General features: G+C 38.2%; 3 protein-coding genes across 3 annotated transcripts; 2 read left to right on the plus strand and 1 right to left on the minus strand.

Moving 5' to 3' along the window:
• The first annotated feature begins 6538 nt into the window (after nt 1-6538).
• On the plus strand, nt 6539-8239 carry LOC137708620 (uncharacterized). The gene has a single exon (XM_068447739.2). The coding sequence runs from the start codon at nt 6958-6960 to the stop codon at nt 7753-7755; it is 798 nt and encodes a 265-aa protein (XP_068303840.2). The 5' UTR covers nt 6539-6957; the 3' UTR covers nt 7756-8239.
• Nucleotides 8240-11468: 3229 nt separating this feature from the next.
• LOC137708056 (uncharacterized) lies at nt 11469-17533 on the plus strand. The gene is made up of 5 exons (XM_068447036.2): nt 11469-12501; nt 12618-12682; nt 12795-14576; nt 16381-16492; nt 16671-17533. The coding sequence occupies exons 1-5, from the start codon at nt 12345-12347 to the stop codon at nt 17393-17395; spliced, it is 2841 nt and encodes a 946-aa protein (XP_068303137.2). The 5' UTR covers nt 11469-12344; the 3' UTR covers nt 17396-17533.
• Nucleotides 17534-17898: 365 nt separating this feature from the next.
• On the minus strand, nt 17899-18983 carry LOC137749157 (homeobox Hox-B3-like protein). The gene has a single exon (XM_068489271.2). The coding sequence runs from the start codon at nt 18752-18754 to the stop codon at nt 18074-18076; it is 681 nt and encodes a 226-aa protein (XP_068345372.2). The 5' UTR covers nt 18755-18983; the 3' UTR covers nt 17899-18073.
• Nucleotides 18984-19168: the final 185 nt, after the last annotated feature.

The raw sequence follows: 19168 nt of genomic DNA on the forward strand, positions 1-19168 counted from the left end.
CCAAATACTTTGAGGCGACTGTAATCAGGTAAAATATGAAATAATAACGCCCATGGAGATTGCAATATGCCAGAAATTGGAAGTCGATTAATCAAGTATATAGCAGTGGAAAAGGCTTATACCCAGAAAACATGAGGTACATTAGAAGCAACCAAAAAGGTACGAGCTGTCTCTACAAGATGACGATGTTTCCGTTCAGCACAACCATTCTGTTTAGGTGTGTGTGGACAACTAAATTGATGAATAATACCATGAGTGTGGAGAAAATTCTGTAGTGCAGTACTAGTAAATTCACCCCCTGAATCAGAACGAAGAACTTTGATTTTATTACCAAGAAGATTTTCTACATAACTCTTGAACTCAACTATTACAGAATACACTTTAGACTTGGACTTTAATGGAAAGAACCAACTGTATTTACTATAGTCATCCACAAGTAACAGATAGTACCGATAACCACTTGCTGACATAACAGGAGCAGGGCCCCAAAGATCACAATGTAAAAGTTCTAAACTTGAAGAAGAATGAGAACTAGTAGAACTGAAAGATTGCTTATGACTTTTGGCAAGAGCACAGTTGGAACAAAAAAAGTCCATTGAAGGTCTTCCAGTAATAGAAATTTTATTCGTTGACAGAACACGCTTGAATACGGATGAAGAAGGATGGCTAAGACGACTGTGCCATACTGAAACCGGTGCTTGGAGACTGATTAAGGTAGTAGTTGGAGCAGCAGAGCATGGAGGTAAGGGAGATGAACATTGCAGGGGATAAAAACCATCCTTAACCGGTCCCCGCAAAAGCGTCTTCCCCGTAGAACGATCCTTTACAAAGGATCCATCAGAATTAAGTGTCAAAGAACAGTAATTATCTTTGAGAAATTGATATGCAGAAAGTAAATTGTGCTGCATTTGTGGTACATGAAGAACATTTTGCAGCTTAAAAATAGCAGATGGAGTGTGCAAAAAAGAGGAGCCAATGTTGTTAATTTTCAAACCTTTACCATCACCAATATAGACCTTGTCTTCACCACGATAAAGAGCAGGAGATGAAAGGTTAGAAATGTCATTGGTAATGTGTGAAGTTGCACCCGAATCAATAAGCCAAGAAGGAGCAGACTTTGAGGAAAAATGTGCACACATAGCAGCAAGTTTGGCTGGAGGAACTTTGCCAAAAATATCCGGATTCATGCGATCAAAACAGTCAATAGCTTCATGACTGTGTGATCCACATATTTGACAATTGAGAGCACTAGAGCCTTGAGAGTGGCCACCACGAAAAGTATTGGCACGAAAATTATTGCCTTTAAAGTTGCCACGATGGCCACGAGCAGGGCCTCTATAATTGCCACGATGATTTCCAAGATAATTTCCATGAAAAGGTTGAGGTTGAACAGCAAACGCTTGATGTGGTGGTGGGGAGGCAAGAGAGAAGGCTGCGATTGAGCAACAAATGCATGGAAAGGCTCTGTGAGGCTAGATGAAATAGCTTTCTTCCTTCGAGATATGGAGAGTTCTTTGGTGAGTAATAAGCCATGCAATTCATCCAGGGTAGTGGTGGACAGACGAAGAAGAAGTGAATCAGTAAAAGATTCAAACTCATCAGGTAAGCCAGCCAGTGTAGCTGTAATTAGATCATGATTGGTGACGGGAGCACCAGTTGCCATCAAGGTATCAGAAATTTCCTTGATCTATTGAAGATAATCAGAAATTGACTGTGAACCTTTCTGAATAGACTGAAGACGCGATCGTAACTGATGAATGTGAGCATCAGAGACACCTCCAAAACGCTGCTCAAGTTTAAGCCAGAGATCCCGAGACGATGAGACACCAACAGTGAAAGGAATCACTTCTTCAGACAAAGTAGAATTCAACCAAATGAGAAGATTCTGATCTTTCGCATACCAAATTTCAAAGACTGGATTAATAGAACGATCAGGAAGAAGAGGGGAGGGACAAACCTCAGTACCATCGATAATACTCAGAAGCTTATACCTACGCAGAATTGGGGCAAATAATGCACGCCATGGAAGATAATTGGAGCGTTTGAGTTTGATTGGCACCATACTTCCAATGTTTTGTATGGTAAGAGAGGCATACGAATTCGAAGGCGGCGCAGAACTGGAGAAATTAGGGTTTGCAGCTTGCACCGACTCAATGGGAGAAGACGATTCTGACGGTGACGCCATTTCTGATTGCAGAGAGAAATACACCAATCAACAAGATCGAAGATGAGTAGAGAAGAATCGCAGCAGGGATTGAGAAGAAAAGTCAGAAATTGGAAGCGAAGAGGATCGAGAGAGAGAAAACCGTGAGGTGAAAAGGGCGTGATACCATATAGAAAGGGAATGATTTCTTGTTATTCAACACACTGAATAATTACACAGAGTTTGTTATATATAGCTGTGGGCATTCTGACATATTACATTTATGCCCTTAACAAAACTAACAAGTTACTGACTAACCAAACAAACTACAATTAGTATTTATCAACACTTCGATGACTGAATCTTGGCTTCTTTAGATTGCCCTTTTGTTGTTACAGGTTCTCGGAACACATACAACTGTTCCACCAAGAAGAAAAGAAATTTGCAGAGGAGAACAAGGAAATAGAATGAAAAGAAGACTATGATTCAATCATACACAGAGACAAACACAAAATATGAATTGAACGAATTGCTAGATAACCATGCACTGCATTGCATTGATGTTAACTTATGATTTTGAATGTCTTAGATTATATACTCAGACAAAAGAAAGATCACGTTGTGTGTTTTCTTGTGTATGTGCTTTTGTGATTGTATTGTTAGCTAGTCTGAGCTTTTCCATGTGCACCTCTGTTTAGAGATTTCTCGAATTCAAAAAGCAATCGAAGAACTTGTGACCCGTTATGTGTGTCTTCCAGGATGAGATGGAGGGAATGGATAGAACTATTCAAATTCCGTGACTGTTAACACAGAAGTTTTCACAGAGAAATGAAGAGTGCAGTACAGGAGGTGCTGAGTAGGGGTGGGTTGTTATGTCAGTTAAAATTCCTCTCTACCCCATAAAAGTATATCACATGCATGTCACGTGATCATTTTTGTCGAAAAATTTAGTAGAACAAACGGAGAGCACCAAAATTATAACTTAGATTGACCACCAGACCTATTTTTAATACCCAAGACCAAAACACAAATCGGGTTTAGTTCAGGAACAATCCTCACTGTTAAGCATATAACCTCGATGATTACAACGTTATAATCTTCCATTACATAGGAAAAAAGTTTCCACAATCTTCCCTCTTTGTACGAAATAAGAACATGTAAACAAATAAACAAAATTTCATCATGTTCCGGTGTATGATATGCATTGAATAATGAGAATGTCAAATTTTTTTTTTTTTTCCTAATTAACGATCAAAACTCTGATACAAACAATATACTTCCGTGCATAAAAAAGAAACACAAATCCGAATTCTTATCATTTCTTTGTCGGTTCATGGTCCAGCAGCAAAGGTAGGGTCAGTGAAGTGAATTGCTCAACCACCAGTTGCATACTTTTCAGTGGTTTTGTTATTCAACCAAGAAACATCAAGAAAAAAAGAAGCGGAGGAAAATGCCTTTTCTTGGTAACAAGTGAGAAATTGGCTTTAATTATTTGTTTATCTTTGCTTTAATTACCAGTTTTAGCCACTTGTCATGTGAGCAAACGCTAAAAGAAGCAGCAAATTACATCGCAACCCAAAAATGCAACAATAATTTGCATTGTATACCCTACCTAAGGGTTCTTGTCACCGTCCTCTTTGGGCTGCCCTACAAGTTAAGGGTTCCTTGCACAGCTGCGTTCCACCAAAAAAAAAAAAAAAAAAAAAAAAGGCTCATTGGTTTATAGTGCTGTACAGCTGTAATGAATATCGGCCTATTTGCGATTTTGGTTCTTGGAATGTAATCTTTTGTGTATGAAGCTCGGTCACTCTTTGATTACAAACGATATTATTACTTTATATAAAAGAAGTTTAAATTCAAAAAGTAGTAAGTTAAAGAGGAAGACATTTATTTCATTCTATCATTCAATTGTTTTTTAAATATAAATTTTAAGATACGACATCCTTGTTGAACACGAATGCAATGATATAGGCACCAAAACACAAGCAAATTACGCAATGTATTGGGCGTAGAATCATTTATTATTTATGTGCCCAAGAGCTAACAAATTCATATATAAATGAATATAGCGCTAACGACTTGTTTGAGTTTACATTATAACGCAGTCTTATGATTTGAATCGTTGGGTCTATAAAGTGCACTTTATTTGTAATTATAACGCAGTCTTATGATTTGAATCGGGGGCATAATTAAGTAGTGGTAAATAATATAAGTTCTCGTGGAATTCCAAAAACAGTGCACGCAACATTATTTGTGGAGTCAAATGATCAAATCCATACATATTGTGTGCTTAGCGTACATTCTCACCCTTTGTTCTAGTTTAACCATATCTTAGGTCAATATTGTTATAGTGAACTAAGAAATAAATCATATATGTATAGGGATGGGAGGTAAAATTTGTAAGTCGTATGAGAGAAGAGAGGGTTAATGGGCTTTTTATCATTCTAAGGAAAAAAAACTCACTCTAAATTTAAAAACGGAGTGGTTTCTCTTGAAACATATGGACTTGTCTCATGTTTCTTCTTCTTCGCCGTGAGCTACCATAACCAACTATGCAACTAATATTTTTTGTGTTATATCTGCCTACTGATTTTGACGAAAGCAAGTGATAGAGTTGGTTGTGGTGGTGAGTTGATTATTATTCGTTGTAGTCCGATTTAATGTCATATCAAGCGACATAAATTTACTGTTTAAGCAGAGCCCAAATTCTTATCAAGACTGCCTTTTTTTCCCATGCCACAAACTTCAGGGAGGGCACGTGCCCTCTCTGGCCCTTAATAAGATTCGTCCATGTGCATGTGCAACCAATGTTACATCTGTCAAGCGCAAGATCAAGACTATAGTAAACACAATAATTCGGACAAAAACAAGTTGAGACCGAATTCAAACCTTGTCAAACGACCTGCTTTTAGACAATGTACACGAACATAGTTTTAGTTTCTGTACAGCGGATAATGGTTGGTTATGTGTCTTCAGAAGTTGACCCAAAAAAAAAAAAAGCATTATGAAAGAACTTGAAGGCTCAAATATATTGTAGTGTTGGTTGCTTTCTCAAAATACGTTAAAAGGGAAAGTAATGAAGAATTAATTTAGGCCGTAAGCCACATGCATGATTGGAATATAATTGCATGTGACAAATCCAATTATCATCTTTGCTGATTTAGATTAGGGTCACAAGTCGATTTCCTATCGTGATAGCATAAGGGAAAGTAGAAGTTAGATGCCCTGCATACCCATAAAAAATTGCTTTTGGTTATACCTCCTCTTGAACTTTACGTGCATGCGTACATAAGCTTAATATCACGGAAAACCTTTACAAATTACAATGCTTTGGAATGTACATACTCATTCTAGACTTCTAGTTAGTGATAGTAAGTTCAAGTATTATACACATATATACATGTTCTTGTCAAGTATTTTTGCCCTTTTGTTTTTCATATATTTTTTAATTATACAGATAAATAAGAACTTTTTTCAGCGTATGCATTGTGCACATCTTTGCGTAAACGATGTTTTTTGCGTCTTATATTTTACTAACGTATTTGATGTAGGAGTACTAGAAGTGTAGCTCAGATTGACAAATTCCGGCATAAATAATGTTTTCGGAGTTTTTGCAGTTCACTTTCTGTCGAGGATATCTTTCCGTAAAGAGAACGAAACTCGTTGCTTTACTATGACCTAAGATGGATTTCAAGTGTTTGAGATCGTTTTTGGGTCAAAAACATATTTTAAATATTTTGTGTATTTTCATACTCTCCTGTTTTAATTCTTTTTGTTGTTATAAGGTTGTGTCACTATTTAAACAACTTTTATGGTTATATTTCATTTATCCTTTCATTCTATTCTTTACTATTCTATACTTAAATATAACAGTTTAGTAGTATTCCTTTTTACTTGTAAGTGAGAGGTCATAGGTTGATTCTTGCCAAAAATGGATTTGAACCACATTATTATGACTGACTCATTATGAGGTTTAGCCCGTTCTCTCACCCTTCCTTTAGTGTAGAAATATATTGTTTGTCCAAAAAAAAAAAAAAAGTAATCATTTGTGATCCCTCAATTGATAACTTACGCTCACTGTCCCCCTGCTGAAAGTGGTTTCTGAAACATGATGATTAAAACATAGACCTTCAAAATTTTGCCCAAATTACTATAAAAAATAGAATGACTAAAATGATTGTCTATTAAATTTCAATTATTGAACTGATCAAAATTTAGTTTTGACGACATATCATTCTAATATCAATCTTAAAAATGATTATTTCATCAATTAAGATTTGGAAAAAGAAACAAAGAAAGACTTCTTTTTTTTTTTTGTTAAGAAACAATTGAAAATGAAAAAGAGAAAAATTAGGCAAGCATACAATTTGCTAGAACCCCTTTTCCCACGTCGCTAAAAACATGGCCTACCTGTTTGAAGACAGCAGCAGAATAATTTCACTCCCTCAACTACTTCCACCGAGACCTGCCTGCCTGCCTGCCTTGGTTGCTTGCTTTTATCTCCCTCTAAAACTCTCAACACACTGCAAAACTCTCAACGACTTGGTCATTCAGTTCTCTCTTCACTGTTGTCCAAATCAACTCCATCTTCTTCATTGGTTCCATCAACAACAAAAAAACAATCTTAAGTTCACCACTTATCTTTGTGTGTGGATATGAATTCCCTGTTCTATAAAATCTAGACTTGGACTTGTCCATGTTTAAGTTTTAACGCGACATGTTTTCTTGGTTTTTTCTAATCCCAACTTCTTCAGTAGTCTGAGTATTTTCTGGCTTCGGCTTTTCTTTAAATTCAATTTTAATCTTAAGGGAAAATGGTAGAGCTGTGTTCAGATAACCCTAGCAGTATGGGCGTCATGAGTCCAAGGATTTCATTCTCCTATGATCTCTGCCAATCTGATGTTGCATCTATGGAACAGCAAACCCACCCTCTCAGATCCAATTCTTCATCCTCAAGAATTATGAACTCGAGCATGGAGTTCGACTTCTGCGTCCGTGAGAGCTTCGAGCAGGAGTCCTCCTCCGCTGATGAACTTTTCTCCGATGGGAAAATGATCCCGACTGAGATCAAGAAAAAGTCTTCCCATCAGCCAAAGCAGTTGAACCAAATCATGCCTCCATTGCCAACAGCGCCGACTACTAACCAACGTGACACAAAAATAACTACGGCGAAAGAGAGCAAGAACACGACGAGTAGTAGTAGTGAAGGTGATGAGAAGCAGAACTCAAAGTCTTTCTGGAGTTTCAAGAGGAGTAGCAGCTGTGGAAGTGGATATGGCAGAACCTTATGTCCTTTGCCGCTTTTGTCAAGAAGCAATTCAACCGGTTCTTCATCATCATCAAGTGCGAAGCGATCGCTGTTTTCAAAAGAGGGTCAGAATCAGAAGCAGAATTCCAATAAATCTGCATCCAAAAAGCCCTCCTCCTCCTCCTCACAATATTCTGCTGCTTCAATGAGCAATTACCAAAAGCCTCCATTGAAAAAGGGTCAATATGGATCATATGGGGGCAATGCTGCTCCAGTTAGTCCTGTCCTAAATGTTCCTGCAGCTAATATGTTGGGTTTTGGATCAATCTTTTCCAATGGCAAGGATAAGACCAAGAAGAAATGATGATATGCTTATGGGATTGAGTGATTGACTTCTTTTTTTTTATTGTCTAATTTAGTTTCTTGGTATTCTTTTTATGTGATTTGTAAATTTGTTTGGACATCATCTGTACGCCGGGGTTTTGAAGGTTGAAGACAAAGAGATAAAGAGGTGCATGACGAGAGGGGACATACCAAAGGGCATCTGCATAATTCAAGCCACATGCTTGGAGTGCTAAAAGACAAGGTAACCATAGTTTTTCTGGGTTATTCCACATGCTCTTTTACTTTTTTCTTGCATTATTTGGTCTTCGTTCTCACATATAGATTTATGTGTATGGTTTGTATTTTTAATTTTTCTCTGAACCTGTATTAGTGAAAAGTTAGAATTCAGAGAGGTCTGATCTATGTATTTGAGGAGTCGTTGACATTTTCTTTGAACTTGAGTTTGGTGTTTCATTATTTTAGCTTGTTCATTTTTATTTTAATGAATTTTACATTTGTGTGTACTATTGAGAGTATCAATTTCACGTAAGAGAAAAAATGGATCTAGTATGTACTTATGAGTAATTCGACTACTCTCTATATTGGGAGTTAGTTTTATAGTAGAAATTCAACTTTTTATAGTATCAGAACAAGTTGTTTCAAGTGTGAAGCACAACAATCCCACGTGCTTCACGTTATCCAATTTGTGTTATCCTCGTGCAAGACTTGAAAATTCGCCACATGTGAAGGGGCGTGTTGATTATATCAATTTCACATCGGGGAAAGAATGGACCTTGCATATGCCTATAAGTAATTAGACTACTTGCCATATAGTCAGTTGGTTTTATGGAGGAACCTCAACTTTTTTCGTGCATGTACAAGATGCATTATATGAATTGGGTTCTCATTAGTTTGTGCAATAATTATTCCAAGTGATCGGGAACATAAATCATGATAAGTCTGATATAATCGGATAACTTTGTTGATTAATTTGTTACAATATATGAAGGAAGATTCGATCACAAAATCAATTGGCAATAGAAGAGTATAACTTTTAATAAACTCATGCAAGGTTTCTTATTGGTTTTTTAGTAAAACACTTACACATGCTATGCATTTGAATAAAGGAAAACTAATGAAAAATCTAAAAAAACTTCTGTTTTAATGAAAAATGACAAATAAAGGTGTTGTGAATAGTATCAGAAAAAGGTAAAAATGTAGTTTTTCGTTAAAAGTAAACAGTACCTGAGTGTTTCGTTAAAACTTGATTTGAATAAAGCACCTATTGCAGATGAAGAGAGAGTGATGAAAAGATTGCGAAGAGCTTTTTTATTTTCAAACTAAAGCAAATTTTTGTTTGGGGCTTATTTGTTCGAATGCATGACTAAGCTCGTTTATTGTTGGATTGCTGTAAAACGAGGGAATAAAGTCTTCGTATTCTTCGAATCTGATGAGTGAGTGAGAAGTAGGCCCAAAATATCTTGAAGGAGAAATGAGCCTTATGAATACACTGTTATTCTTCCGGCTGCTCGTATTTGGCTTCCTGGAGTGCTTTCAATAGCTCTGGAAATGGTTGAAGATGAGTGGTGAAAAATTCTTAGCATGAGAGTTTGAGATGTGGTAGCTAAAGATCCACAAGTTTAGACATGAGATAAATGACGTTCGGTTAGGCTTGATTATGAGATAAGGCTTTGTAAGATATTTTGGTTGCGGTTTAGTTGTTGATCATGGTGATGGAAGGGCTTTAAATGTAGAAGATTTGTGGTGAGCATTATCAACGCAAAAAAATTGGGAGGTCAACAAAAATCAATGTGTTCAATTTTTGGTGGGTTTGAGATGTAAAGCTAGATTATGGACAAAGCAACTTGAGCGGTTCACTCTAAAATTGGGCTACGCAACTGTAGCAATATGCTATACATTCGATGTGGATTACAAGAGCACTTTACAACAACGCTATGTAATTTTTTTCTCTTGAATTCAACTACTTATAAGGGGTACTCAACCCTTTTATATAGGTCATGAGTGAGTTCCAAAAGTCTTGAACCCTTCATTCTATCATTGCCTCATCGTTTAATGACCCGAATAAGTAAGCACGACCCATAAGTTACTTCTTCACTGTCCATTTGATAAGAGGAGAGGAAGTTTTCCTAAATCTACACGTACTAAGTGCAATTCTCATCCACGACTGGTTGGATAGCATTTTAGCGAGCGCTAAGTTTGAGAAAAATTTACGTATGGGCATACCTGTCCTTCAAACTCCATGCCAGAAAGTAATCAGGCTCGCCAACTGTCTTGAGTGGTTGGAAAATACTTTAGTTTATACTCTCGTCTCTACTTATCAATAGACAATCTAAGGTCAAGAGCTGTCGTTCAATATTAGTAGTCTTCTTCGTTGCTGCAGTAGTGCTCTGTCTATTGAGTTCCTTGGGCTGATTTGTAGGTCTAAACTCTAAAGGTCTTTATCTTCTCATTCTTTAGTGGGCTCTCTTCAGGCTCATCTATTGGGTCACACAACATCCATATATTATATTAATGGCATGGGTCTAGAAGGTCATCGCAAAGTCACCCAACTCATTGCTAAAGTATTTCTTCTTAGGCATGAAGTTGTCACGGTCGGTCGATCCTTAAGAAAATATAGGGATGGGTTGTTTTTATTGTTGTTTTTTGCAAGTGTTCTTTTTTCTTTTCTTTTCTTTGTTGAAGCGCTTGTCCTTTTAGAATGCCAATAGTCCTTCAATAGTTCAATTCCTTGCACAAGAGGGAAGTCGAAGCTAGGGGTGGGTGTGATCCAATTCCGCCCTCAAACCGGAATTAGAATTGAAAAATATCAATGATTTTATTTGATTCGATTTTACTTAAATTTATTATTAAAATTGTATGATTTGATTAATGTTGATTTTGATTTGGTTCATGCTATTTTATGGTTCTAACAAGAATTAAGAAAATTTGAACCTTCTACTTTCAACACCAAACACATATTTCAACTACATATTCAAGAAAATTTGAGTCCTCACACCTAGAAAGTTTGTGACCGCAAGAAATAAGATTGGGATGTAGAGAGTAAAAATTGAGAACTTAAGAAGGGTTGAGGAGTTTTGACTATTAATCTCTTTGCTGATGATCACGATGATGCTTCTGTTGAATGGTGGGCGAGAGAAAGAGGAATGGGAAGAGATTAGCGGCACGAATAAGAGATAGATAAACACGCAGAGAAGAAGAAAATAAGAGAGAAGAAAGGGCAAAGGGAGGGGGAGAGAACATACACGAGAAATGTGTTAGGGTAGGCATGGTAATAGGCTTATCAGTTGGGCTATTGTGGGTATTTAACTTGTTTGATACTTAATAAGTTATAGTTTACTCGCAATAAGTCCAATATCAACTACTATGTATTTTGACACGAGAAATAAGTGAAAATTTTCAAAGATTTTCTGTTATTTTATTTTTTTAATATTGTTAAGAAGGCACTTTTAAAAACGGAATTCTTCATAGATTCTTTGATCTTCATATTTTTGGCAGAATTTCAATGCTAACATTATAAAATAATATATCAAAAACATAAAACGGTGAAGAAGGCATGAATAGTTTCATTTTAAAAAAATCTCTTTAATATTTTTCATATTCTATAATATTAATACGATAAGATAAAAAGTTGAGCTGCCGGAGAATCTAGAGCGGACAGAGTGGGAGAATCTCTCCCGGCAGCGAGTAAACATTTGCAGAGAGAGTATCGATTTTTTAAAAAGTTGAAAACACGGGTGCAAGATAGCAGACAGACGTAGACGCAACGAAATCTCCAATACTCTATTTCCAATTTTGTCCCTATTCTATTCCACCAAACCCCCAAACAATACCATTATTTTATTACAACCCCAAAAACTTAACAATATTTTACATTTCGCGCTCTCTGTTATGTTGACCACCGCCCCCGGTGCACTCTGCAGTGCGCTTGGGGTGTACACTGTATACTGTACAGTTGTCGTCTTCTCTTCTCTTATCCTACGTACACGCTACTGTACAAAAGCCAAAGCCTCTTTTTGCAGTGACGAGACTGCGAAAATGGCAGAGAGGAGTCTTCTCCATCTTGGTTTCGATCTCTAGGGCTTCGCGATGACATACGACGTGTCGTTTGCGCATTGCCTTTTTTCTCGATCGGCGCTTTTCATGGTCGTTATTCCATCGTCGTCATCCTTAACGTCAATCTGAATCGCTTCAGACTCTCTCTCAGCTGCTACTTTTCTCGGTCCATTGCATGCGAAAAGGGGATATATTTCATTAGACCTCGTCGTTTTACGGTGATAGGTTGCTTTCGTTGCTCTGCACTTGCAGGACAGTTGTTGCTGTGCGTCTGTTTTGTTCTTTAGTCGCTTGAAGGAGTGTAATTATTGTACGGACGGCGGGTTTTCTTTGTTTTTCTTGTATGTTTTTGGGTATTTTCAGAAACAAAAATTGGGTTTGGAGGAAATGTGAGTGGTGAAATGGGGTTTTTTTAAATGGGATTTTGGTTTTTGTATGGTAGATTTATTTGAGTTTTTGGCTGCAAAAGGTCTCAACCTTTTGGGTGGAAGGTGAGGTTTTTGGGTTTTGAAAGAAAAGAGCTTTGAAGTTTTTCATCGGTGGCGGGGAAGAAAAATGAATGATTCTACAGGGACAACGGCGTCATCTTTGGCCATAGCAGAGAAGAAGACGCATAGGCCGGGTGGTTGCGTCGGCATTTTCTTCCAGCTCTTCGACTGGAACCGCAGGTTCGCCAAGAAGAAGCTCTTCTCCAAGAAATTGCTTCCTCCATGTTAGTCTTTTTCCATCGCGTAAAGCTACATTTCTCCTCTTTATTTCCTATTTAATTAAAAAAAACGAAATATAAAAAGTTCGACAACATTTTTGTGTGTTAATTTTATGTATCAGCACGAGCAAACAAAGTTTCCAAGAAGTTTAGAGATGAGAAAATGCCGGTTTCGAAGCTTCATTTGGTATGCATCTTATTGCTTCTAAATTTAGATTATTTCTTTGTTTTGATGGGTTTGGTTGTTTTAATTCTCTTTCTTTTGTTGGGCATGCTGGGTATGTGTGTTTGAATGATAGATTGCTGATGAAAACCGTGGGGGTTTCCCAAATGCGAAGAAAAATGTAAATCGTAGCTTTGATTTTGAGCACAAGCATGAATTGCGAGCTCCAAGTTTGGTTGCTAGGCTTATGGGACTTGAATCCATGCCCGCCACACACGAGAAGCCCAAGAAAGCTTCCTTTGCTAATGCTAAGAGCAGCGGAGAGGAGACATTTGTGAATAACCGTAGTGGTAATGATAGAGATGAATTGAATTTGGAGACGGAAAATGCAAAGCCTGAATCGAGGCCTCAGAAGCTGCAGAAAATGGGACCACATGAGAAGAGGGCAGTGACTAGGTTTGGAGCCGAGGCACTTCAAATTAAGAGTGTTATGTCGCGCTCGAGAAAGCATCACCCAAAGCTTGCTTCTCCATTGAAGAGTTCGAGTATTTCCTCTGGGAAGAATTCTTCGCGAACTTCTCGGTTGATTGATGCTGCTACTAGAATTTTGGAACCTGGACTTCAGTCTACGAATAGAGCAAAAGGTGCTCTCACTTACTCGCGTTCTTTTCATTATCCTCCAGTGGATGAGGTTGTGGAAGATGGAACAGCAGTTCAATCACTGGGGGTTTCTAATCAAGCATGTTATAATGGTGGTGCAGTCAACTCTATGATGGGCCAAACTTCTTGCAAAAGTTGTGGTAATATAGTAGATGTGGACGTAACATCAAATGTGGAGGAACAACAGCCTGCGTTCCCATCCTTTGCTTCAAACTTAGTCAATAGCTCTTCGCTGGTAGCAGAACAAATGCCAAAGTCATCCATATCTTCCTTTGGGCAAGAAAATGATGCAATTTTCCAGGGAACTCGGAACCAACCTGTATCAGTTCGTGGTCAAAAGAAAATACTATCCATTGGTGAACCTGTAACAGAAGGGAAGTCTCTGCCACCAGAAGGTCTAGCTTCATGGCAGTTGTCGTCAAGTCAACCATGCAAGCCTCAAAATGGAGAAGCATCTTCTATTACCTCAAAGAATAGGTCTCAGATGCAGCATCGAATGTCACTAGGAAGAGAAAGGATTCCACCCAGATCCAAACTAAATAGTCTTGATGGCAGAAGAGCCTCATCTGCTGCAAATGCTGTTAGAGGGACCAAAGACTTTGTTGCTTTGAACCGGAATCTGAGTGGTCGTGCCCAACCGAGGGTGCCTACCAAAGTGAACGATTCTAAGTTAGACACAGAGAGGAAAACTTTTCCTGGAAAAGATGACTACCCATCACAGCTAAGGACAACAATACGGAAAAGGAGGATGATCAATGATAGTGGCCAAGTTGAAAGTAGTGGTTTTGTTAGTTCAACTTCCACAAGACAGGAGAATTATCAGTTTGATAAGTCAACTGGAAAAGGATTAGGAAATGGTGCTCATTTGATGGACCACACTTCTGCTAGGAATAAATTAGCCGGTCGGAGAGAAGGTAACAAAGCAAATGGCAATAAGGACACTGATGTTATTTCATTCACATTTAATTCCCCTATCAGGAAGAAGACTGGAAACCCTACAGGAATGCAAGGTACAAGCACAGACAATTACATAAAGTCACCTCCCCAAGAACCATTACCATTGAGTGGAGATGATATTGGTGCCCTTCTGGAACAAAAACTGAGGGAGCTTGCTTGTCAAGAAGATGATGACATGGCAACAGGTGCTTCATCCAAGAGGTCCACTGCTATGATTCTCCAAGAGCTAATATCTGCATTGTCTGCAGATCGTTCTCTTTCTCATGACGGACACATGGCCAATACAGATATAGCATCACCTGTAAGTCTCTTTGTTTATTAAACTGTGTTTATTGACTTGGCATTACCTATACCGTTTAAGAAAAAAAATATGCCGGAAGTGTAACTATTTGAGTTTGGGAACCAGTTACAATATATTTGACTACTTTGAGAGAACAATGTTTCTAAATTTCAAGGCTTTTGTATTTGGTAACTGGTTTGGCGGCTTGTTTATAATGTTACGATTCTAGTAGTTGTCTAATATGATGCATTTTTAGAATTGCGTTTTAGATGTATGATTACAATTCTTAATATAACTGATGTATGACTTATATAACTGTTTATCAGAGTTGGCCATTACATGCAATATCTCCCTATGGATAATAGTTGGGCGCTTTTCATGGTGGAAAGTGTTTTATATTTTAGTCATCTTAGATTGCAGCTCTGTTTAATCCCTTATACATGTCCCATGCATCATGAAACACTTTTGAGTTTGATTTCCTGGATGCTATATTATAGATATGGAAAGTATTGCTTAATAAGTAGTGGTGACCTACATCAGATAAGCTTAGATATTCATATTCTCGTATAAATTGAAGTTTCTACACAGTTATCACACCTGCTATTGAGGTTGGATGTTCGTGTAATCATAAATGGATGGTACATGGGTTCCAAAACTAATGTCCCAATTTTTTTGTTTTTCTTTTAATTTAAGAACTTATTCATGTTTTATATAGTTGGTTGATTTTTTGTGTATCTTATTCTTATGGACACAAACAGAAAAATTCCTTTACTGGGATGACTACAATGGATACATCATTGTTTCCTGATGGATTTCATTAGACTTTCTGGAGCTTTAGTGCTTCAACCAGGCTAGTTTGGGTTATAAGAACGTGTCAGGAATTTGAAGTAGAATGGCAACTCTTTCTTAGTTATGAGGAGTTTGCCTGTGGATTCTGCTTATCAAATCACAGTCCTTTGGGCATGCATACTCCAGTCTGGCAACAGTAGTTACTATGGCATCTACATGGTATGGAGCTTGTCCATGTATTTTACTTGAAATTTAGATGATGAGTGGAATGAAGAAGAATTCAGGTCTTGGGAATATGTGCTATTGAATTGAGATCAGGTCCTAGATTTGGAAAACTATTTCAACAGAGCATGCTGCTTGAACCATTGATTTACTTTCCTCACCCTTTGCTTGTAAATACTATCCACAAGAATTTCATATTGCATTGATGAACCAGGGGCAACTCCTTGGTTATATTCACAAAAGTTATTCTCTTGGTACCTATAAGTTCTAACCAAGTGAAAAAAGTTATAAACTTCAAAGGAATTGCATTCATGAGTTGGTTGCTGGTAGGATGTTTGCTGCCATCTCTTGTGTATGTATTAGGGAAAAATTATATGAAGGAGATGCCGAACCAATAGGGAGAAAAAGTGGAGAAAAGGAAGAAAGAGAGGTCAGGAAGAAGAAGGGGTTAGCTAGGATTTAACATTAGTATGTTAGATGATGCAAATTCTCAGTAGTACTCTAGTTAACATCTCTAATCAATCATTTGCTGTATGCTTCTTAATTTGTATTTGCTTCTCCTCCAACTTTTACTGCTTAAGTTTCTGTGGAAGTATCGTAGTTAACGCTCGATAGCCTTTGTCATGCAAAATTAGTTGTTTATATTGTCCTTTAATTTAATCCTCACTGTTAACTTCTTGAGAAAGTAGGAATTATTGTCAATCTCTGTTAATATGCCTGCATTGTGCGCAACTTCAGATTTTTCTTCTGTTTGATTAAAAGGTGATTCGGTACACATTTCTTGACTCATTTAGCTTCTATTGGTCCTCCTCAGGTTCGTGGAAAGACAGATAGATTGGTTGGAATCTTTCATGATGGTCATCATTTGAGCCCTGGGTCTGTTCTTGAAGCTTCATTTTCTTCTAGTAGTCTGGATGATAGCTCAGGTAGAGTACTTGAGTAATAGTAGAAACTGCTGTGCAAAACAGATACATAATTTCCTTTTCTAAACTGAGGTGGTAGAGTACTCGGCTAACCCCCTAAAGCTAATTGTGATTTTGTTTTCTTTCGTATCGGTAAGATCCTCTGAATGTGATTCTTATCTTTGTATTGCTTCTGATACAGGGAATAGGTCCGTCTACCCTCACTCAATGGATTACTCTGATGATCAGTTGCAAATGGGTCATGATACTGATAGTGTAGACTCTGCCACTTCAGTGGACAAAAATAAGACTGGCGGTGAGATAATAAGTGCTCTTTTCAATAATGTATTGAGGATATTGCATAGCATCGATGCTGGTGGGGAAAGATTGAGTGGAGGCAAGCTCACCCATGCAAATGAAGTTATATTGAATGCTGAACTATTGTTTGGAGATGTGACTCTGCACAATAAGGGGAACATAATGGAAGGTCTTTTCATCAGTCCCTTGCTTCTTGATCTGGAAACTATTGCCGACACCATGATGACAAAATTCTGCGTGTTCAGTAGTTTTGGGGACATCAAAGAACTTGGTGAATTCCTTTTTGATTTTGTCATAGAGTACTTGGACTCAAAATATGGCTGGTGCTGCAATTCCGGATTCAGATTTTGGAAAAAACTCCCCGTAGGCATGAACCAGAAGTTGATGATTCAAGAGGTTCGGGAGGAGATTCAGAAGTGGACGGATTTGGCTGGAATGATTCCTGATGAGTTGATAGAATGGGATATGAGTCATTCCCTGGGTAAGTGGACAGATTTTAATACCGAAGCTTTTGAGATCGGTTCTGAAATTGACGGAGACATTCTTCAAAGTTTGCTTGATGAAGTTGTGATCGACTTCTGTGAGTGCCAGCTGCTGGGTTCCTTTTGAAATTCATGTAAACTCTAGCTACCATTTTTTGAGTTCGTATGGTCTTTGATCAGCCATGTCACATGTTAAATTCTGTCTGTTAAACCAAGCAAATGTATTCTTTTGTACAAATCAATGGAAGGCTTAGTTCAACTTTAAGATCAGTTACCAGGATATGCAAGAAGATTTCACGGTAATTTTTTTTTTTCCCGTTTGAGAGTGTCAAGTAAAATTGAGTTGTATAAAAGTTAAAGCAACCTTTTGCACTCCAACTGATGATATGCGCAACTGGTGGGTTGTCCCGGTAGTTGCTGCTTCTCTCTTCAACCTATTGCATTTCGGGTTCGAACTCTCTTCCCTCACCCTAGTATAGATTAGTGCAATATATCGTTTGTAATTGGCTAAATACGAGAAGAGAAGATGTTTTCATACTCACGTTCTCACACTCTTTTCTTTTGGTTTTCTTAACCTTCGGATGATAAATATTAAAAGAGAATTAAGGGAAGAAAAAATAAATCCAGAAGTCGAAACAATCCATCAAACTTTATCATTTACTAGTTACATTCCGAAACAAATTAAAAAAAAAAAAAAATAAGAATTTTAAGTGGTAATCAAATTCCCAGGTCATAAAACCTCAAGCAAAATATTCAGCAATGAAAGAATGAATCGAGACAAAAAAACCCAAAAAGCACCGAACTTTCAGAACTGTCTGTTTCCCAAAACAGTCTTTGGCATTGCTCTGCCATTGCCATTGGCCTTCCTTCCACCCCTGTTTTCGCCGCTAATAGCATTAACGGCGGCGGTCGACAACCCGTTCAACTCCTCCATACTCGCGTAGCTCTTCCTCGCCATGACCCCTCCGCCATTGTTGTACCTCTTCTCCCCCGCGCTCGCCGACTTACTCCCTCTCGAATTCGACAAAACGCCGTTCGCCGCTTTCGCCGAACTCTTCGCCGGCGGGGTCATCTCCTGCAACGACGGAAGCCTCGACGGCGGCTTGCGGTTCTCTTTTCGCAACACGGCTGAGAAGTCGGGCACCGATTGAGCGAGAACGGAAGACCCTTTTCGCGAATTGGTCAGATGGGTCTGAAACTTGACTTGTTTCTTCGATGGGGTCGATTTCGATTCGGGTTCTTCGAGCTCCTCTGGGCTCATGTACTTCCTCTTTAGGCGCGATTCTCTGAGCTCCGCGTAGGCTGTGTATCTGGGTCCTCTCTCCATGGGGTAGCTCTCGGTGGCGAACCTCAGGGGGACTGGATGTTGATCTGGGGTAGGGTTCTGGGAAAGAATGAGAGAGATGGGGTCGATGGCTTGGAAGAGAGATTGAAAAGCTGGGTTTTGTTGGTTGGTTTGCTGCAGAGAGCCGTTAGTCTCTGCCATTGTTGAAGAATTGGAGGTCCCAGCTAAGTTTTGTTTTCTTCTTTCGTCTTCTTTCCCTTTCTAGAATCTCAATCGGTGTGCGGAGAGAGAGATTTGAGTTTTTGTTGGTGATTCAATAATGGCATTTGTAGTTTGTGATTTGGGTTTTACTTACTTTGCAATTGAAAATTTTGGATTTGCAACGGTCGATAAATGGAAAGACAGAAAAGACGGTGACTGTGTTCCCTTTTGGTTACTCTTTTTCTTGCTTCCCAACGTTCGGATTTTAAAATCGCTTTGGATACCCTATCGACGGTCTGATTTGACTGAATTTCCGTGATGGTTTTTCCAGAGCCGTTGATCTTTTTATTGTTGGTCATATATTGCCGTAAGATGATATGACTTTCCAAGAAAGTTCTCTCTCTTTTTGTCGTG

The sequence above is a fragment of the Pyrus communis genome, chromosome 17 (genome assembly GCF_041283825.1).
Source record: "Pyrus communis isolate YQ-2024b chromosome 17, ASM4128382v1, whole genome shotgun sequence".
Lineage (NCBI taxonomy): Eukaryota > Viridiplantae > Streptophyta > Magnoliopsida > Rosales > Rosaceae > Pyrus > Pyrus communis.